At 35.9% G+C, this 16,822-nt stretch overlaps 4 protein-coding genes across 6 annotated transcripts; 1 reads left to right on the top strand and 3 right to left on the bottom strand.

Moving 5' to 3' along the window:
- Positions 1-379: 379 nt before the first annotated feature.
- Positions 380-1,963, bottom strand: LOC130713576 (uncharacterized). The gene is made up of 2 exons (XM_057563349.1): positions 803-1,963; positions 380-713 (listed from the first exon to the last, which is right to left on the bottom strand). Exons 1-2 carry the CDS (start codon positions 1,178-1,180, stop codon positions 504-506), a joined length of 588 nt encoding a protein of 195 aa, XP_057419332.1. The 5' UTR covers positions 1,181-1,963; the 3' UTR covers positions 380-503.
- A 1,278-nt stretch (positions 1,964-3,241) lies between these two features.
- LOC130714862 (uncharacterized) lies at positions 3,242-3,938 on the top strand. Its single transcript, XM_057564832.1, has one exon. The coding sequence runs from the start codon at positions 3,391-3,393 to the stop codon at positions 3,760-3,762; it is 372 nt and encodes a 123-aa protein (XP_057420815.1). The 5' UTR covers positions 3,242-3,390; the 3' UTR covers positions 3,763-3,938.
- A 153-nt stretch (positions 3,939-4,091) lies between these two features.
- Positions 4,092-7,262, bottom strand: LOC130714861 (replication protein A 70 kDa DNA-binding subunit A-like). The gene is made up of 2 exons (XM_057564831.1): positions 6,927-7,262; positions 4,092-5,948 (listed from the first exon to the last, which is right to left on the bottom strand). The coding sequence occupies exons 1-2, from the start codon at positions 7,190-7,192 to the stop codon at positions 4,340-4,342; spliced, it is 1,875 nt and encodes a 624-aa protein (XP_057420814.1). The 5' UTR covers positions 7,193-7,262; the 3' UTR covers positions 4,092-4,339.
- A 5,429-nt stretch (positions 7,263-12,691) lies between these two features.
- LOC130715146 (protein ELF4-LIKE 3-like) lies at positions 12,692-14,668 on the bottom strand. 3 transcript variants are annotated; one of them, XM_057565199.1, is made up of 2 exons: positions 14,509-14,668; positions 12,692-13,425 (listed from the first exon to the last, which is right to left on the bottom strand). In XM_057565199.1, the coding sequence occupies exon 2, from the start codon at positions 13,372-13,374 to the stop codon at positions 13,021-13,023; it is 354 nt and encodes a 117-aa protein (XP_057421182.1). In that variant the 5' UTR covers positions 13,375-13,425; positions 14,509-14,668; the 3' UTR covers positions 12,692-13,020. The 3 variants fall into 3 exon arrangements, with proteins under 3 accessions (XP_057421182.1, XP_057421183.1, XP_057421184.1); XM_057565200.1 differs by lacking the exon at positions 14,509-14,668 and adding an exon at positions 13,522-14,450; XM_057565201.1 differs by lacking the exon at positions 14,509-14,668 and adding an exon at positions 13,554-14,450.
- Positions 14,669-16,822: the final 2,154 nt, after the last annotated feature.

The raw sequence follows: 16,822 nt of genomic DNA, 5'->3' as shown, positions 1-16,822 counted from the left end.
ATCCAATTTGATCTTTGGGCCCAACAACTATAAGTCTACATGTAGGTCTATCCGGAAACTAAATCATACTTACACATTGTTCTTTCCTGAAAGTTTTTTTGATAGCATCGAGCAAGCAAATGGATTTGATATAACTAAAGGTCTTATGGAGAAAAAAGTAAATATTTTTTTGTTTTGTTTTGAAAAAGCAAAAAGTTAATATTGAAAAAAACTTCATCGTTTCCAAAAATGAGCAACATAGTATGATCTAGGGAAGTATCAGGGTGTGCTTTGCTTATGTGCGAAACATGTAAAGTGATCTCTAAGAGAGACTTATCATCGCCTTAGTGTGAATAAGCATAGTTTAAAATGCACATATGGCGGTATGAGATCTTAATCATTAAAATTAAAAATAAATACAATCTTATTTATACTCTCTTAAGTCAATAGTATAGTTCTACAATGATAATGAATCAAAATCCAGATGAACACATGAGTGAAAAAAATTAGACATGCATATCATATTACAAAGAAAAATTATTCTGTGTTGGTCCTCTTTTGTCACATACAAGATATCCAAAGTTGGCTGCTTTATGTGGCTGTTCCTTGTTGAGAAAGTTCCAAAGGATCCACCGGTCCCACTTCCCAGCAATCAAACTGAGACACCACCGGATTCCACCAACCTGTGCCGAGAATTCTCCGGCGGGATATGACAGAATGTCCTTACAGGTGTTCTGCAAATTGGGCAATCGAAGTGAGAGTGAAGCCACATATCAATGCACGGAGCGTGGAAGCAGTGTTTGCACCGTGGAAGCTTCCTTACCTCTTCCCCTTCTTCATAAGCTGATAGGCAAACTGGGCATTCATAATCATCATCCCCACCAACACCATTTTCTTTTTCTGCAGCTTCTTTCTTGTACTTGAAGCTTGAGAGGAAGCTCGTTTGGGAGTTCTCAGTGCTGCTACTTGCTGTTACCACCTCAACCAACCTAATTGGCTGTGATTGCAAGTGGCGCCGCCCTCTCCGTTTGATGATGATGAGGCTGTATACGGCTAATACTATGGCTGCAGTTCCCACCACTACTAGGCCATAACATAATATGGCCAGTCTCGAGTTATCTGAGGGAGAGGGAGAGGGAGGAGGTGACACTGTCAAGAAGCCTTTGAAATCACCCATTTCTTGTTTGGTGTGGATAGGCATCCAAAATTAAGAGAAGAACAAGTTGGAGAATATGTAGTAGAAGCAATACAATCTATCAGCTAGAGGCCTAAATGATACAATTATTAATCAATTTTTACTAAGTTAATGCAAAGTAGTTAGTCTAGATGCCGTGGTGGTTATGTTATCATTGAAGAAAAGAATAATATAGTTTGGAATTACTTATTAGTATATAGACCCTGTTTTGTATCCATTGAGAAAGCAGAATTGTTTTTATTCACCAGTTAACAACTAGGCAACGATTACACAATTTGCAAGGATAAAGCCAAGTCAAACGACACCTACTGAAACATCAGAGAGCACTACACCATAACATCACAAATATTCATTACAACCTAAACTAGCATGCTTGTCGACGAGAAAACATGACATGCCGGAAAAAGAGAGAAAAAACAAGCAAGACCACTAAATAAACAATACAACATTGAAATCCAAAATACAAATATCCTCCAAATAGCTTGTTAATCCAATTTTAAGCTTATTTTGCCTTGACAGTGATATTCTAGGCTTCTAGCGTCATGTAGATCTACTACTACTAGCATGTTTGATGGAAACAAACTTTTAATTATGCCATGTACTCAATACTTCAGAGTGCAATGACAACCAAATTTTTAATCATGTCATTGTACTCTATACTTTTAGTGGCTGAGGGTGGTGTCGCGAGGTGGTTAGTGGCCTTGCCGTTGATAGTGAGTTCTAGTGGTGGCTGCGAAATGGTGGAGGAGGGAAGGAAAGAGAAAAAGGCTTTCACTAGACAAAAAGAAATTCCACTTATTTTGGGTAGAAAACCACTCATTATAGTAGAGAACCTACCTAATGTGTAGGGAAAAATCTTGCATTGGAGAATAAGAAACCTCCTAAAAAGGGAGAAAACACCCAAACAAGGAAAGGACCCCCAAAGGGGTTGACCCCACCTTGTAATAGTGTCTATCTCCAATAAGGATGTTGATAAATATATGGTGTTGGCTTCGGTGGAACAGGTGAAAATTGTCACATGGTGGTGTAGTTGGATAGTAACCCTTAGATATATTAATTTTAAAATTGAACAGCTAAGATTGATTGGAGTTAAAGTGTTAAATTACAAAAATATCCATTACTCATATTACCCATTTACCCCACCATTTTCATCTGAAGTTCCATCTCCTCCTACCTCTGTTACCATGCTTGGAGCGCAACCATGCTCAAGTCTTGGTGTTACTTATTGATTCTTCTTATGTTAGGATAAAATACAGAGGCATTTGGGCTTGTTTCTTCTGCTTTGTAGTCATGGACTCATGGGTTAGGGTTGGGGGCGTGCCACTCTCTGGTGTGTTGTTTTTTGTTTTCCTTTTTTCTGTTCTTGGATCTTTGCAGATCTGATTATAGAGATCTATAAATGTTAGTGAATATTTGTGTAAACGGTTAAAGCTTTGCAGATCTGCCATGTTAATGCCTCTATCTTTAAAACACGAACAATGAATTTTTGTGAATGTGCTGAACAATCTCAAGCTTTCTGGGTTTACTAAATTTGTTTTTTATTTGTTTCTCACTTTCTCATCATAAACGAGTTCACACACACATATTCAGTTGTTGATGAAATTTAATGGACTAGCTAAACCCCAGACAACAATATGGCAATCGTACTGTAGTGAGTTTGGTGTTGTAGTGGAGAGAGAAGTCAAGGGTATTTTGGTGGTTGTAAATTAAGGGTATTACTGTCTTCACAATCAAAAAATTTATGTGTACCATGGTGTGTCATCAAACTTACTGTCCCACCGAAGCCATCGTCTTCTCCTAAATATATGGAGAAGACAAGAAGGCAATGGTGCCTTGAAGAAATAAGAATTTTGGGCTGTATGAAGCAGACTTCTACTAAGCCCAAACACTAGTAAGCACATAACACCTAAAAGCCCAAAAAAGGCTCAAAAAGACCGGAAGACATGATAGAAACCCAATCGAGGACCACAGATTATACTTTCAACGCAATAAGTGGTGATTGGTCAAATAAGATAACCTTATCCATCGATTTCCAATGGAGAAGCTGCCACATCAGAGATAGATAGGCAAAATATGCCAAAAACATGCACCTCTAATTGTCCTCCTATCTCCACCGTCGCCTCTCTCAAAACAGATACGCACCACATTCATCTCCCCATTCTTCAACCAAGTGAGCAACTAGCACTAGCAGGGAAAGCAAGTACCAGGTGAAAGGAATGGCTTCAACCTCTGCTGTTTCTATGGCTCTGCCACCAACCTACGCCGGCCAGAAGAGGGTGGTGCCAAGCTCTGAGGCATTCTTGAAGGCACCATTGCCTCTGCGGCCTTCAAAGGGTGTGGCAGCATCAAAACCCAACGGGAGGTTTCAAGTGAAGGCATCCTCCTCCATGAAAGAGAAAGTTGTGACAGGGCTGACAGCAGCTGCATTGACAGCTCAGATGATGGCTCCGGACGTGGCTGAAGCTGCTTCTGTTTCACCTTCTCTGAAGAACTTCTTGCTCAGCATCGCCGCCGGTGGCGTTGTGGCTGTAGCCATTGTTGGTGCTGTGATTGGTGTCTCCAATTTCGACCCTGTTAAGCGAAGCTGAGGAAATTCTGATTCCCACCCGGGGTTGTTAGACTTTCTGTTATCATGATAAGTATTTGTATAACTGTGTGTTCTTTAGTGGTGAAATCTCTGTTATGTGTATGTAATCTGTGACTCTTGGGCTCCACTTGAGCAGCAGAACTTTCCATTTCTTACAATGTAATTTCCATTTTGGCACATCACAGAAACATATTGCATTAACGAAATCAACAAGTTGACTTAAGATAGATAGAAACCATTTTGATATAATCCAACAAATTGGGCATTATGGCATATGGAGTATGAACATAGTGAACAAAAAAATAAGAGAAAGCAAGAATTATAGTGAAAATCCAACACATATGTCATGGATACATGAGCTTACATTATAAAACACTTATTGTAAAATATTATAAACTATGGGATATGAAGGCATGTACGCCAGAGAAAATCTGGAACTTGAACCAAGCAATGGGTATCCAGTAACAGATGACACGGTAACTTAGCCACTAAAGACCAATTCTATGTTAACTTGTAACTAATAGTGCGTGGTAGAGTGAAAGAAGAAAGATGTGGAACCCAAATTAAGTTTTTGCCTGTTAAACTTTGAACTTTGAAATCAAATCAAGCATGTAACCACTCTCTGAAGAGTAACTCACCTCACCTGCCTTCATTACTGTGACCTTCACCCTCTGTTCATCACCATACAATTCCTCTTTGATTTTCAGCCTGAAAACAAATTGGTTGAAGAGTCTACTCTTGATTATTCCAGCAAACTTCTCATCATCCTGCTGTTCATACTTCAACATGTACAGCTCCTTTGCAGGGTAACCCATAATCTCTTCCCCTGTTTCCTGGAAAGCAGTTACCCAGGTTATTCCAGTATGATCCAGAATTTGAGCTTGGAGAAGATAGCGGTAGTCACATTCATCAAACTCTTGGTTGCACCTATCACATTGCCATCTGTTTCCTGATCTAGTCACTTTCTTGTTGCACTGTCGATCTCCAATCATCAAAGGACAAGCTGTGTAACAAAATGTATCTGTCTTGATGAAAGATATTGTTGCCCTCAGTGTCATCCAATCAGGCTTTTCTGACCGCCCAAGTCCTTCATCCTTGATCTGAGATACAGTTTTACGTACATCATTCTTAGGTCCTCCAGGTATAATGTCCTTAGAAATTGACAGGGAAGCAGAATCTTTTCCCACTCGATCATACCACTCTCTTAAGCTATGTGCCTCAGAGAAATCTGGATTTATGAAAAGCTGTGTGGAAGAAATAGTCCCTATAGATTTCCCACTGAAGTCATTGACTTTCCCAGCTTTGACTGCCAGAGTGGGGAAAAAGCCAGCATCCATCATCTCTTGCAACATCTGCCCTTCCCTGTTGCAAAACTCACCCCAAAGGGTTAGCTCAACACTCCTTCCAGAACAGTCCTTTAGATTCAAAATTCTTCTCTGAGTTTCCATTCCATTCTTCCTCAAGATGGGAACTGATGGTTTCACAGATATCACAACCCCAATGACATCAAGTATGGAGTTGCTGTCAGCATTCTCAATATCACTGATAGACCTAAAGGAGAATTGCTGTTTAGGTATAGAACCATCTTCATCTGGACAAAGTTCAACAGCTGATGACAAATCCAAAAGTATTTCCCATTCATTCTTCAAATGGTTGAAGTTCTTCTGTGCAGGTTTCAAGTTACCTCTGGATATCAAGTAAACTCTACCAACCTCTATTACATCATAGAAACGATCAACAGCCGTGTTAAAGCAAGTTACTCGTATTTCACCTCCATCAGCGTCAAGGAGATCAAATGAGAAGACTTTTCCATCTCCCTTAGCATTATTATAGCGGCGCAGATCCCCTTTTGCAGTTACCCTTGCTTTGATAGCCCACCGACCTTGATAAGGGTTTAAAGCAGCTATTGGAATAACACGTGCTGGGGCCTCATTTCTCACAATCGCACCATGACCTTTGTAAAATGGTGGTGGTTGGTATGGAGGTTGAACAGTAGGCTTGAAATTCTGCATATTACAACTTGCATTTTGAGCAGGCAGATGATAACTGTTACTCCTGGATGGGTTCTGCATTTTGTTATTAGGCAATGCTTCCTGATTTGGGAAATCAGTTTCCACAAATAATTTTGGATTTCCAATGATCTCATAATCTGATATTATAGTTTCCATGTTGAGCACCACGATTATCCTGCACAAGGAGCACAAGGCCTTATTTTACATCAATACCACAATCAGCAAGACAAGCAACTGTTTCAAGTATATAAATCCTTAATACTCTTAATTTTATAGAGTTTGATGAAAAAAAGTATATATATCTTACAGGAAAAACCTATTGTTAGAGGCTAGGTTCATTCTGCAACATGTAAAGTTCAGGCATCACACAAACAATCAAACATTTCAACAATAAGTGTTTAGGTCCTGCCAAAAACTGGCCTGCCTGAGGTAGTTCACTTGTTCTCGCCATTTACACTAATCATTCAGAGACAAATTTCTAAATAAGCTAAAGGACTGACCAAAAATTGCATGAAACACTGCAAGGCTTTTTCTTACATTTTTTTTTAGATTATCGTCTCTTTTCAACCAAGAGACCTAAAATTCATGTACATTTTAGATTTATCAGTGACATTAAGTGCATAAGATGCCTTGTATGAACAATGCAACTTCACTGAAGTGAGAATATCTTCACCAAAATGATTGGACTCTTGCTAAAAATCTGAATGTCCTTCTACTCACACTTTTCCCCAAAATGAAGCCAAGTTCTGTTTCCAGAAGGAAGATAAAGCATTTGAAAAAATTATTTTAAACAATATCAACCTCATTGAACCAAAGAGCTGCTATTAAAACCATACCTAAGGGTTTCAAATCACTGTCTGCATCATTCATCAACATGATGCAGCCTGCAACATCTCACCACTCATGACAGGCAGTGGATCAGTGATTACGAGCCGCATCAACCAGTATCAGACCTCAAAACCGTAATCACAACACAACTTATCTAATGTAATGCAATTAGATCTGAATTTCTACCAGATTCAAATTCCAATTCCAGATAAATCGAATTTTCCATACAAAATCAAAATCCTAAAACATCATGTGATACATTGAAGTATTGAACCATAATTGCAGTAATCAAACACGAAATCAAGTGCATGAATGAGAAGCTCACTTGCGATTCTGAATAGGACTGCAAATATACTCGATCAGTTGAACGATTGAACCTCTCTTGACTAGTCCGGCTCGGAGTTGATCGTTGAGCTGAGTGGCGAGCATGGCTTGCTGAGAGGAAACGGCGTCGGAAAGCAGAATGCGGTACCGCTCCTGCTGCTTGCTGTTGGAAATCAACTTGATATCGAGAACCTGCAACAGCGGCTTCAAGTTCAGGTCGCCGGAAACAATCGCCGGAATTGCATTTGCCGTCAGATTCACCGCCATGCTCCGATTGTGAAGCGGTTAGAGGAGAGAGAGTTTTTGGAGGGAGAGAGTGGAGCGTAGAGATCAATGCTTTACACGCCCGGGGTTTTTGAAATGAAATGCAATAGGGGTAGTGGACTGGGCCAGCTTTTTTGGGCCGACGAATATAAATGGAATTAAAAATATCATTATAAAAGTTGAAGGTTTACCAAAAAAAAAAGAGTTGAAGCTTTTTTATTCATTCTTTAAGTATAAATTCTGGAAGAAAATAATAACATTATGATTTGAGGGGTGTTTAAATGACCATAATATTTTTTTTGAACTTAAAAGCCAAATCAATTAAGAAGAAGCAGACGGCACAGAGGCCAGTTTAAATGACCATAATATACTCTTTAATGATGTGTTCTAATAATATTGTAACATGTGTCTTTATATTTTTTTGGTAAGGAACATCAATAAAAAAAGAAAGAAAACAAAAAGAACAAACAAGAAAGACTAGGGCCTCACAAAGGAGACACTTAGTGCATCAGCTAACAACAAGCTACCCAAACCCTCAAGCGGGGAAGAGATGAAAACCAGACCAACATTCTGGGTGGCTCCATGCTTAGTCCAAAATTTGGGCAATCATTTTCCTCACGAAGCGTATGAATCAGCTCGATTCGCCATGACCTCTCCAAAAGGTCCTTAACATCCCAAATAAGCGAGGCATACACATGACGAGGAGGGCCCTGACTTAATCAACTCCACAACAAGCTGGGAATGAATCAGTCTAGCATACACAAGTGTCTTTATAGTTTTCAACTCATTTCATTATTTTTTTATTTCTTATTTTTATAAATTCACTTTACTAAATAATCTATTTAAAATTATTTTCACTTTTAAAAGTGTTTATATTTAAGTTTGATTTGTTTTGGAATTTTTAATATAAATCAGTTAAGATTCTATCTCAGAATTTGAAGATTTAGCTAGCAAATAAAACCAAAATTCTATCTAGGAGTGTTAGGTTGTTAAAAAATGAAATCTTCCCCCTTAATAGATGATGAGCACGAACTTTTAAGAGGTTTTGGGCTAGGATTTGCGCTTTATTATAAATAGGGGTCTTAGTAAAGGGAAAATTCACACACCTTTGGAAGCTGCTGCCCTTACCCAAAAATACACTTGAGAAACATCAAACTCAAGTGCCAATTTTGCTTGCGTTGGACGAACCCTTCTCCTTCCTCCCTATTGATCAGGCTTTTATTTTCCTCCATTGAATCAAGGGTTGACGTGTAAGATTGAGTTCAGGCATAGTAAAGCTATTCTTTCGGCCATGGTAAGGGTAACTTCTGTCTAGTGCGTGCGTCTGTGTGTTTTTTTCTTTTTCTTGCATGATATGTGAGATGAGTGTGTTCAAGGTGTTGTATTGATTTGTTGGTCTTTGTCTTGATATGTTTACTATCGTTTGTTGGGCGGAAGATTGAATATGTTGTTTGTTGGAAAATGAATGGAATTAATCTTGTTGTTGTTTGTTAGATTTAAGGGAATTGACCTTAAACTTTTTGTTGGTTGTTTGATTAAGGGGATAGACTTTAATCTTGTTGTTGGTTGTTTGATTAAGGGATATACCTTAATCTTGAAGATTGATTAACAACTAACATAGTAACATTTGTCTATAAAAAAAATATGATAAATGATGTAATAAGAATAAGATGAAAGATAAAGTGAAATATGAATAAATCAAAACACTTATTATCAACTTTTTTTTTTGAAAGAATTAATAGCAACTTAATTTGGTGGAGATTGAGATTCTAATAATGAGTTGGTTCAACAAAAAAAAGAGATTCTAATAATGAGCACTTCAGGTTTTGAAGACTAAATAAGCATTCACATGCGATTAGGCACACATAATTATGTCCTTTTTCTTAAGGGAAAATTAAACTACAGATAAGTTTGGATACATGCTGGCCAGGTGAAACTTCAATGAGACATAATCCTTGTACCAAACCATCCCATATATAGAATCACCCAAACGCAACTTTTCCCCTTACTTGTCACCAAATTAAACAGAAGTGATGTCAACATCGGAAAGTTGATTGATATTCTTAAAGTATGCAATTTTCAAAACAGTATATATGTGAGTGTCTTTCTTAAGTATCAATCTATTGGAGCTTAGCTTTATTAAAGATAAAAAGAATGAGAGGGGTGAAAAGGATGATCGCATATTAAATAGGCAGTGACTATTTGCGCCTCCTATTTTGCTAAGTGCGCCATCCCCAAAACTGAAAAAATACCAAAATACCCTTCAGTAATTTAAATTAAAAAAAAAACTACCTTATCTTTCCCTACAAACCCTCCCCCCTCTTTCAACCGTATAACCCCTCTTCCTCTCCAACCCAATTTCAAAATTTTCAACCCTCACAAAATCAAGTCTCTCAAACCCACATTAACCATGGGAGGTTGTATTCTGTGTCTTCATTCAGTCCCTCGATTTGATTCTGTCATGGGAGGATGTTTCGTGACTTGCCCGCACTTTAAACTGCGGACAGGTTTTATGACTACCGCATGTTTAAGTGTGGTTAGCCTGCGGATAGTCAATTTTTTTTAATTCTCTCTGAATTCTCTTTGAATTTGCCTTCCGCAGTTTAAACTGCGGAACTATTATTCCAACACATCACGTTCCGCACTTTTAAGTGCGGAAAAATCAATTTTATTTAGGTAGCAGTACCAGACCTTAACACGATTGAAATGACTAAGTTTTTCACTTCCGCTACCACTTCCGCACTTATGTTAGCGGGAGCATGTAATTTGTTTCACTACCGCATGTTTAAGTGCGGGACTAACCAATTACGTCGGAAAGTCGCGAAATCGCGATGAAAGCTAAAAAAAGCTGAAAAAAAGCTCGAAAAAAGGTAAAAACTTATATGGGTAAGCTTCTATTCTTGACTTGAGATCACTCAAAAGAAGTTGGGAGTAGAGGATTAAGAGGAGGATGAGGAGGAAGAAAGAGATGGTGTGTGGGAAGTAAAAATAAAATATTACCTTTTTATGTTTTTTTACTAAGGGCATTGTTGGAATTTTTAAAAAAAGAGATGGCGGACTTAGCAAAACAGGGAGGCGCAAATAGTCTCTGCCTATTAAATATTATCGTCAAATTATTATTATAAAAAGTGTCATTTGGCCATGATTAAACATTTCCGGCATGGGACGTGGATTAATGAATAATGTTACTCACACACTTCTCTTTTGAGGTGTGTGAGGTGGAATGATGAGAGAGATAGGAAGAAAAGAAAAAGTAAGGGAGAGAAAGTATGAGATGTGATAGATGATAAGAGGAGGAGAGAGATAGAAACAAAAAGAGGTGAAAATAAAGTGTTTTAAAAATGAGGTGTGTATATATCATTACTCTAGATTATTATAGTTGGATAACTCTAATTGGGTCCAAGTCCAACCAATGATGTACATATCTACAAGTTTCATTATTCTAAAATAAATAGCTAGACTTGAGGTTCTTTCCAAGGGAAAGAAAAGCAAAAGTAGATTCCCTACTCACATGTTATGTACTGCACAATGTCTAATTTGTCTTGGCTTGGTTAGGGACCAAATCCATTTTTTTATAGTATGGGATATTCAAGCCCTTGATCGTTTCCTCAAACATGGGATGCTTACTTATTTGATGCATTTGCCGACAAGTACTATGGATTTTTTCTTTTCTGGGATTGGATTCAGCTTATGTTTGTAAAGCCCCTTGCATTTGCAAACCTAATTTCATAGCATGTGTTTAATTCTCTTTTTTTTTTTCAGAATCAATTTTATCATGTAGAAGCATAGGCAGCAGTGTCCTATACTTCTGATTAGGCTCAATATTTGAATGACTCAATACATTACCAACTAATCTAATATGTTGCCCAACTACGAGGTGTGACATAGTGATTGTTCACCTCAGTTCTGAATCATGAGATTAGTGTTTGATCATTGTCTATATAAATGAAGTACAATTTAAGGTCATTAGCTTACTGCTTATTACTAGCACCCGTGGTAAAGGAATTAGTCGATTGTCGGTGGTGGATACCCGGTTTGGAAAAAAAATATCTAATAGTCTGCCCCATGTGTTAATGAATGCTTCTATATAGGAATTTGTCATCTTCCATGAACCTCTCCATAAGAATTTGACATCTTCTAGAAAAACTATTTTACATTGGCTTGAGAGTAACTACAGCATCTTGTACATGAAAGCTTCATAATTATGTTATTATATGTACATGTAATATTGAATTTGTAAGTGACAGTCCAAGAAAGCCATGGAGTCATGGACGAATGATGGTCTAACAATTGTAGCTAGATCCTAGTAAGTCAATTTATTATGAATGGAGATGATTGACAAAGTGATCAATCTTACACAGAAAGAAGAGGTCCACTCCTTCAATGTGCAAAATCTAAACCAGAAAGAGGCCATCGTCAGCAATCACTGAGGTGGGGGCCTCTCTTCTAAGATCATGAAATAAGGATGCCATAAACAGGGTCCACCAACAAAGACATCTGAGCAATCAAACAAGGAATTGTCAAGTATCAACTAGAAGGTTGTCATATAGGACATGAATTTCATAAAGAGAATAAAAAGGAGGGGGGAAATTGGAAAGTAAAAGAGAAAAAACTAAGTAGGAAGGGATAAGCATGGAGAAGTTCAGTTTCATCCTAAAAGAGAACCTTTGGGACCCTTTGTCCTGTTATTGGGAGTCACTATTCACACACATATCTGCAGCTGAGAACACTAGTCATTGAGGGTAAGAAACTGAAAAAAAAAATAGTCAAAAGCACATCATCGTTTATCTGAGATTCTGTTCTTGTGGTGGTGAGTGATTGGGAACCGAAAAGACATTTTTATCTAAATATCCAAAGCTACTTTCTACCATCTGTTTCAGAGCATCTTCACACATATGTAAGCAGTTTTTAGTTCTCAGTTGTCACACCCACAGGGAAACAAATGAACAGAAAAAACCAGGTAGAGTTTTCTTGGTAAAGAATACATGTGAATAGGCCTAAAACAGTAACTGCAACTCTGCAAACCTTCTCACTCTCAGAGTCTCAGTTCTTGAGTAAAGTCATAATTGGGAACAACATTTTGGTTGAAGTTGCACAGAGGATAATTTTGAACACCCTTTAGCCCTTTTGACAAGCAGAAACTCATAAAAAGTTTAGCAAAGCTAAAAGCCCTCAGCAAACAAAAACCAGATAAAAGAGAAAAGGCCCATTAAATTACATTACATTCTGTCACATGTTCAAGCTCAACTGAGTGCATGTTTGGACTCAAGGTGGAAAACAAAGGTAATGCAGAAATCGCGGGACAACCACAAAATTCAAGGAAAGTTGTTTCTGTTCACTGTGATTTTATTTCACCACCGAATGGAAAAACAGTCACATTGAATGGGGAAGAAAAGGCATATTTATTCACCTTTTGAATTACAGCAGCATTGGTTAAATTAGTAACACAAAATATGTTTGATTTCCATTAGATCCACAGTTACAAGGTTATAATCAGAGGAATTCTGGAAAATCATTTTTTATTTATTTATTTGAAGCATAAGCAATAATTGAGAAGCTAAAGAGTAAAGAAAGCTCTGTAATACAAGAGAACTTGAGCTGATAGCATGTTATGTTTGGATCATTTTCTATTTCTTCAAAATCCATTCTGACATACAGAAGCTATTCACTTGAGCTTCTCATCAGAATCAATTCTGATTTCACAATCATTTGCCGAATGATTTTCAAACATGCACTAAACCTAATCTTCTATCTAACCCTCTGCACAATTGTGATGTGCATCTCCCACCAAACAAAACAAAAAATTGAGGAAAAAGAAAACAAACTCCTCCCTAAGCAGGCCTGAGTCGTTTGTGGCCAGCTTTCCCATCTGATCTCACAGCACCAGTGGAATCTCCCTCAGAAGAAGCATCCATGGATTTGGTAAAGGAACTTGAAAGATCCGCATAAAGGTCAACCACTCTTCTGATGTTGTTATTGAGCTCCCTAATAAGTCCAACATTTCTACTGAGATTGTCAGGGACTTTAGACTCATGATTCTGGTTTATCTCATTGATGAGTACCCGGTTCTGATCCAAGATGTTCTGGACTTGAACAAAGCTTTTCTGAAATGTCTGCAAGATCTTGCCATCAACAACCTGGGTACTACCATTGCCAAGACCACCAGAGAATGTGTCACCCTCCATTTTTTCTGTGAGTCAGAACTCAGAAGCTTAACCAAGTCAGAATAGTCACCCCTGCATCATGAGGCAAAATAAAGAAAAAGATAAGAAGAAAAAAACAAAAAATGTAATGAAGAAGAAGAAAGTGTATAAAAATATTTTAATTTAAACCTATCCATAATCATATCCTCCTATGTGTATACCTGCCTGCACTAACCAAAACAGAGAGACAAAACAAAACATAAGCAGTTTTGGAATTGTTTAGGACATTAAGCAGATGAGACAATCTCTGTAGTATAAAATCATGACCACCATGAGTTACTTTACCAGAGGAATCAGATTATAAAGCATCAATTACTATTATTATTACTACTACTGTTGCTATTAGTACTCCTACTATTTTATTTTTATTGATGCTACTACATAACTATATATATATTTTAATGATGAGATGGGAAAAAGCAGATCCCATTTCCATAAAAGGAACCTTTTTTAATGTCCTCAGGAAATACCTACCTAAAGCACAGAGTTCCAAACCAGAATCTCAAAAACCAAAAAAAAAATTCAAAAGTAAAGTCAGTGATGCAGAGAAGATGATGTACTATTGCAGAAAAAGTTTCCATTAACCTTTTTCAAGCAAAATTACTACGAAAGACAAAAATGAAAAAGAAGGAACATTCACAAACATTTGCAGAAAAGCTAAAAAACCCATTTAATAATCTCAGATTCTCATTACTTTAAATTCAGAAAAATCCGAAATTTCACATCAATTTGAGAAAACAAGGAATTTGGTCAAAGAAAAACAAAAAATGAAAAAACCCATTTGATATTGTGGATTTCAAAGCATCACAAACCCTCTAACTAAATTGCAAATGCAGAAATCTTCTGTAAATATTTTTTGTTGAATGAGGAAGGAGGTCAACGAAGGAAAGGTGTAGTGATAAAACCAATGTCTGAGTGAAAGGGAGATCACAAAATCAATCAGTTAGCAGAAACAAGGACTAGAGAACAAAATTCACATTTTATCGAAGCAAACCATGTTGTTATTTTTTTATTAAGATTGAATTAAATAAATAAATGATTGAGAAGAAGATTGTGAGAATAATATAATATAGTAGTTGTTGTTGTTAGAATGAATGAATGAAGAATCGTTCGTACCTTGGAAATCTGAAACATTATATGGAGATGGAGAAGAGACAGAGATTGAAAGGGGGAGACGAATCTGCAGAGGAAGTGAATTCTGAGCGAGAGAGGGAGAGAGAGAGAGAGAGAACACAGAGAGAATATGTAGATTTGACAGTCACGCTCGGACCCCTTGTGTCTTAATATTTAGCACTATTCTATGATTAATATCCACCTGTTTTTTTTATTAGATATATTATATTTTTAGCAAAAATCCACCATTTTAGTATATAGTATATATTGTTATTGAATATACTTTTTTGTCATTTTTTATTTTATCATAATATGGTAAGATAATAAAATGTAATTAAATATTTATATTTGTATAAAATGTATCTACATTATCTGCAAAATTATTAAATTGTTTTAAAATTTGCTATTGATACATGATATTCAAAGGCTATAATTTTAGTCAATAGCATATAATTATATATATAATTTTTTTGTAATTAACAACCAATATATGCAATCACATAATATTATATCTATTTTTCCTACTGTAACAAAAAAAAACATTATATTATATCTATGAGTAAAATAATGTTCTCAAGATTTGTCTAAAATGTATAACTCGCATCAATCCATTTAAATTTCACAACAAAATATCAGAATTCGTCACAAAATTCTTGGATAATGAATAACATTGACAAAATTAGTGACTGATTTTATAAAGAGATTGTTTTCGACATAAAATTTGTCATTGATTTAAATCCCTCTAATTTAACGACGAAATTTTACTCCATCTCCAAAATTCGTCACTAATACTTGTAAAGTTTAACTAGTATTTTATATTCGCCAATAAAATAGGTGGATTCAAATTAATGATGCTCCTGAAAACATCCTTTATAAAATCAGCCACTAATTCTATCTCTATTATTCGAATTTTAAGATAAATTTTAATATTTCATTACAAAAGTTGAAAGTGGGTGAAGGTAAGTATATTTTAGACAAGAAAAAAAATTATATTTTAGACAAGAATTGAGTGGAGTATCATTTTAACAACAATAATTATTTATTCACACCTCAAAATGAGGTGGAATAAGGTGGAGGAAGAGAGAGATAGGAAGAAAAGAAAAAGTAAGAGTGAGAAAGTATAAGATGTGATAGATGATAAGAGGAGAGAGATAGAAATAAAAATAGGTGGAAATGAAGTGTATAAAAAAAGAGGTGTGTATATATCATTACCCTTTTAACAAACTTTGAAGAAAAAATATATTTTACTCAAAATCTAACTGTTAAGATTTAATTTAAATTACACAGTCTTAATAATTTCAACTAATTTGAGGTCAGTTGTAATTTTAATGAGCTAAAATGATAAATAAATATAGAAAATTTTATTTTTATCTATGAAGTCTTATATGTAGTTATTTTTCTATTTTTATAATATTTTATAGTAAAATATTTTTTAATGAATTTTTTTTAAAACTATCAACCAAACATGTTTTTATTTTTTTTATTTTCTGTTTTTTATAAATGAAAATAGGACATGAACAACAATAACCCTTTTTTACAATATTAAATAAAATATTTTCACTACTGATAACTATGAGACTAATCTCTCATTCCACCATTAGTAAGGCTACGAAAGAGTTTTCTTACATTTCATTCAATAGAAGTACCATAATATTTTTCTTGAGATAAGAAACTTTTATTTATCTTGAGAAAAAAGGTAATTATTTTTTAAGCCAACGTGTATTATTGTATCGGCAAAATCCACTGAAGGAACTTTTACCAATACTTGTTTGCCACGTGGTTCTTTTGTGATATCAATATTTTCATGATGTAGCCGTACTTTTGCCAGCAAACCATGTATTAATAATTCCTTCGTCAACTTAGGGAATCAAACCTATTATGATGAAGGTGAAGATGTTCAAAAAATTGTGTCGGTCCTTTTATTTAAAAAATAAAAACTATATATCAAATTATAAGCTTAATAGAGCTTATTATTGACCAAATTTAATTGTTGATTTTTTGTTTAATAATACTGAGTGAGAAAGATGGATAGTTTTTGGGGGTTTTGTTTCAAACTTTCTACATTGCATACCAGATGATCGAGGGTTCTGGGAGAAGGTGATGGAAGAAGCACCTTTGAACATAATGAGGCACTTGATGAGCCTTCAGTATTAGGCTTTTCATATTCAGTTTTGTTGTTAGATTTGATTCATTATGGGCTCAAATACATGCAGTGGCGCCGGAGACAACATTCCCATTTTCAGGGACGAAAACTAAAGTGCATATGATTTCTTAAAAAAACTAATTTCTCACGTGCAACATCGCAACATCTATACAT

The sequence above is a fragment of the Lotus japonicus genome, chromosome 4 (assembly GCF_012489685.1).
Source record: "Lotus japonicus ecotype B-129 chromosome 4, LjGifu_v1.2".
Classification (NCBI taxonomy): domain Eukaryota; kingdom Viridiplantae; phylum Streptophyta; class Magnoliopsida; order Fabales; family Fabaceae; genus Lotus; species Lotus japonicus.
Note: the sequence above shows the minus strand (reverse complement) of the source record. Positions and strands in the feature narration are given on the sequence as shown.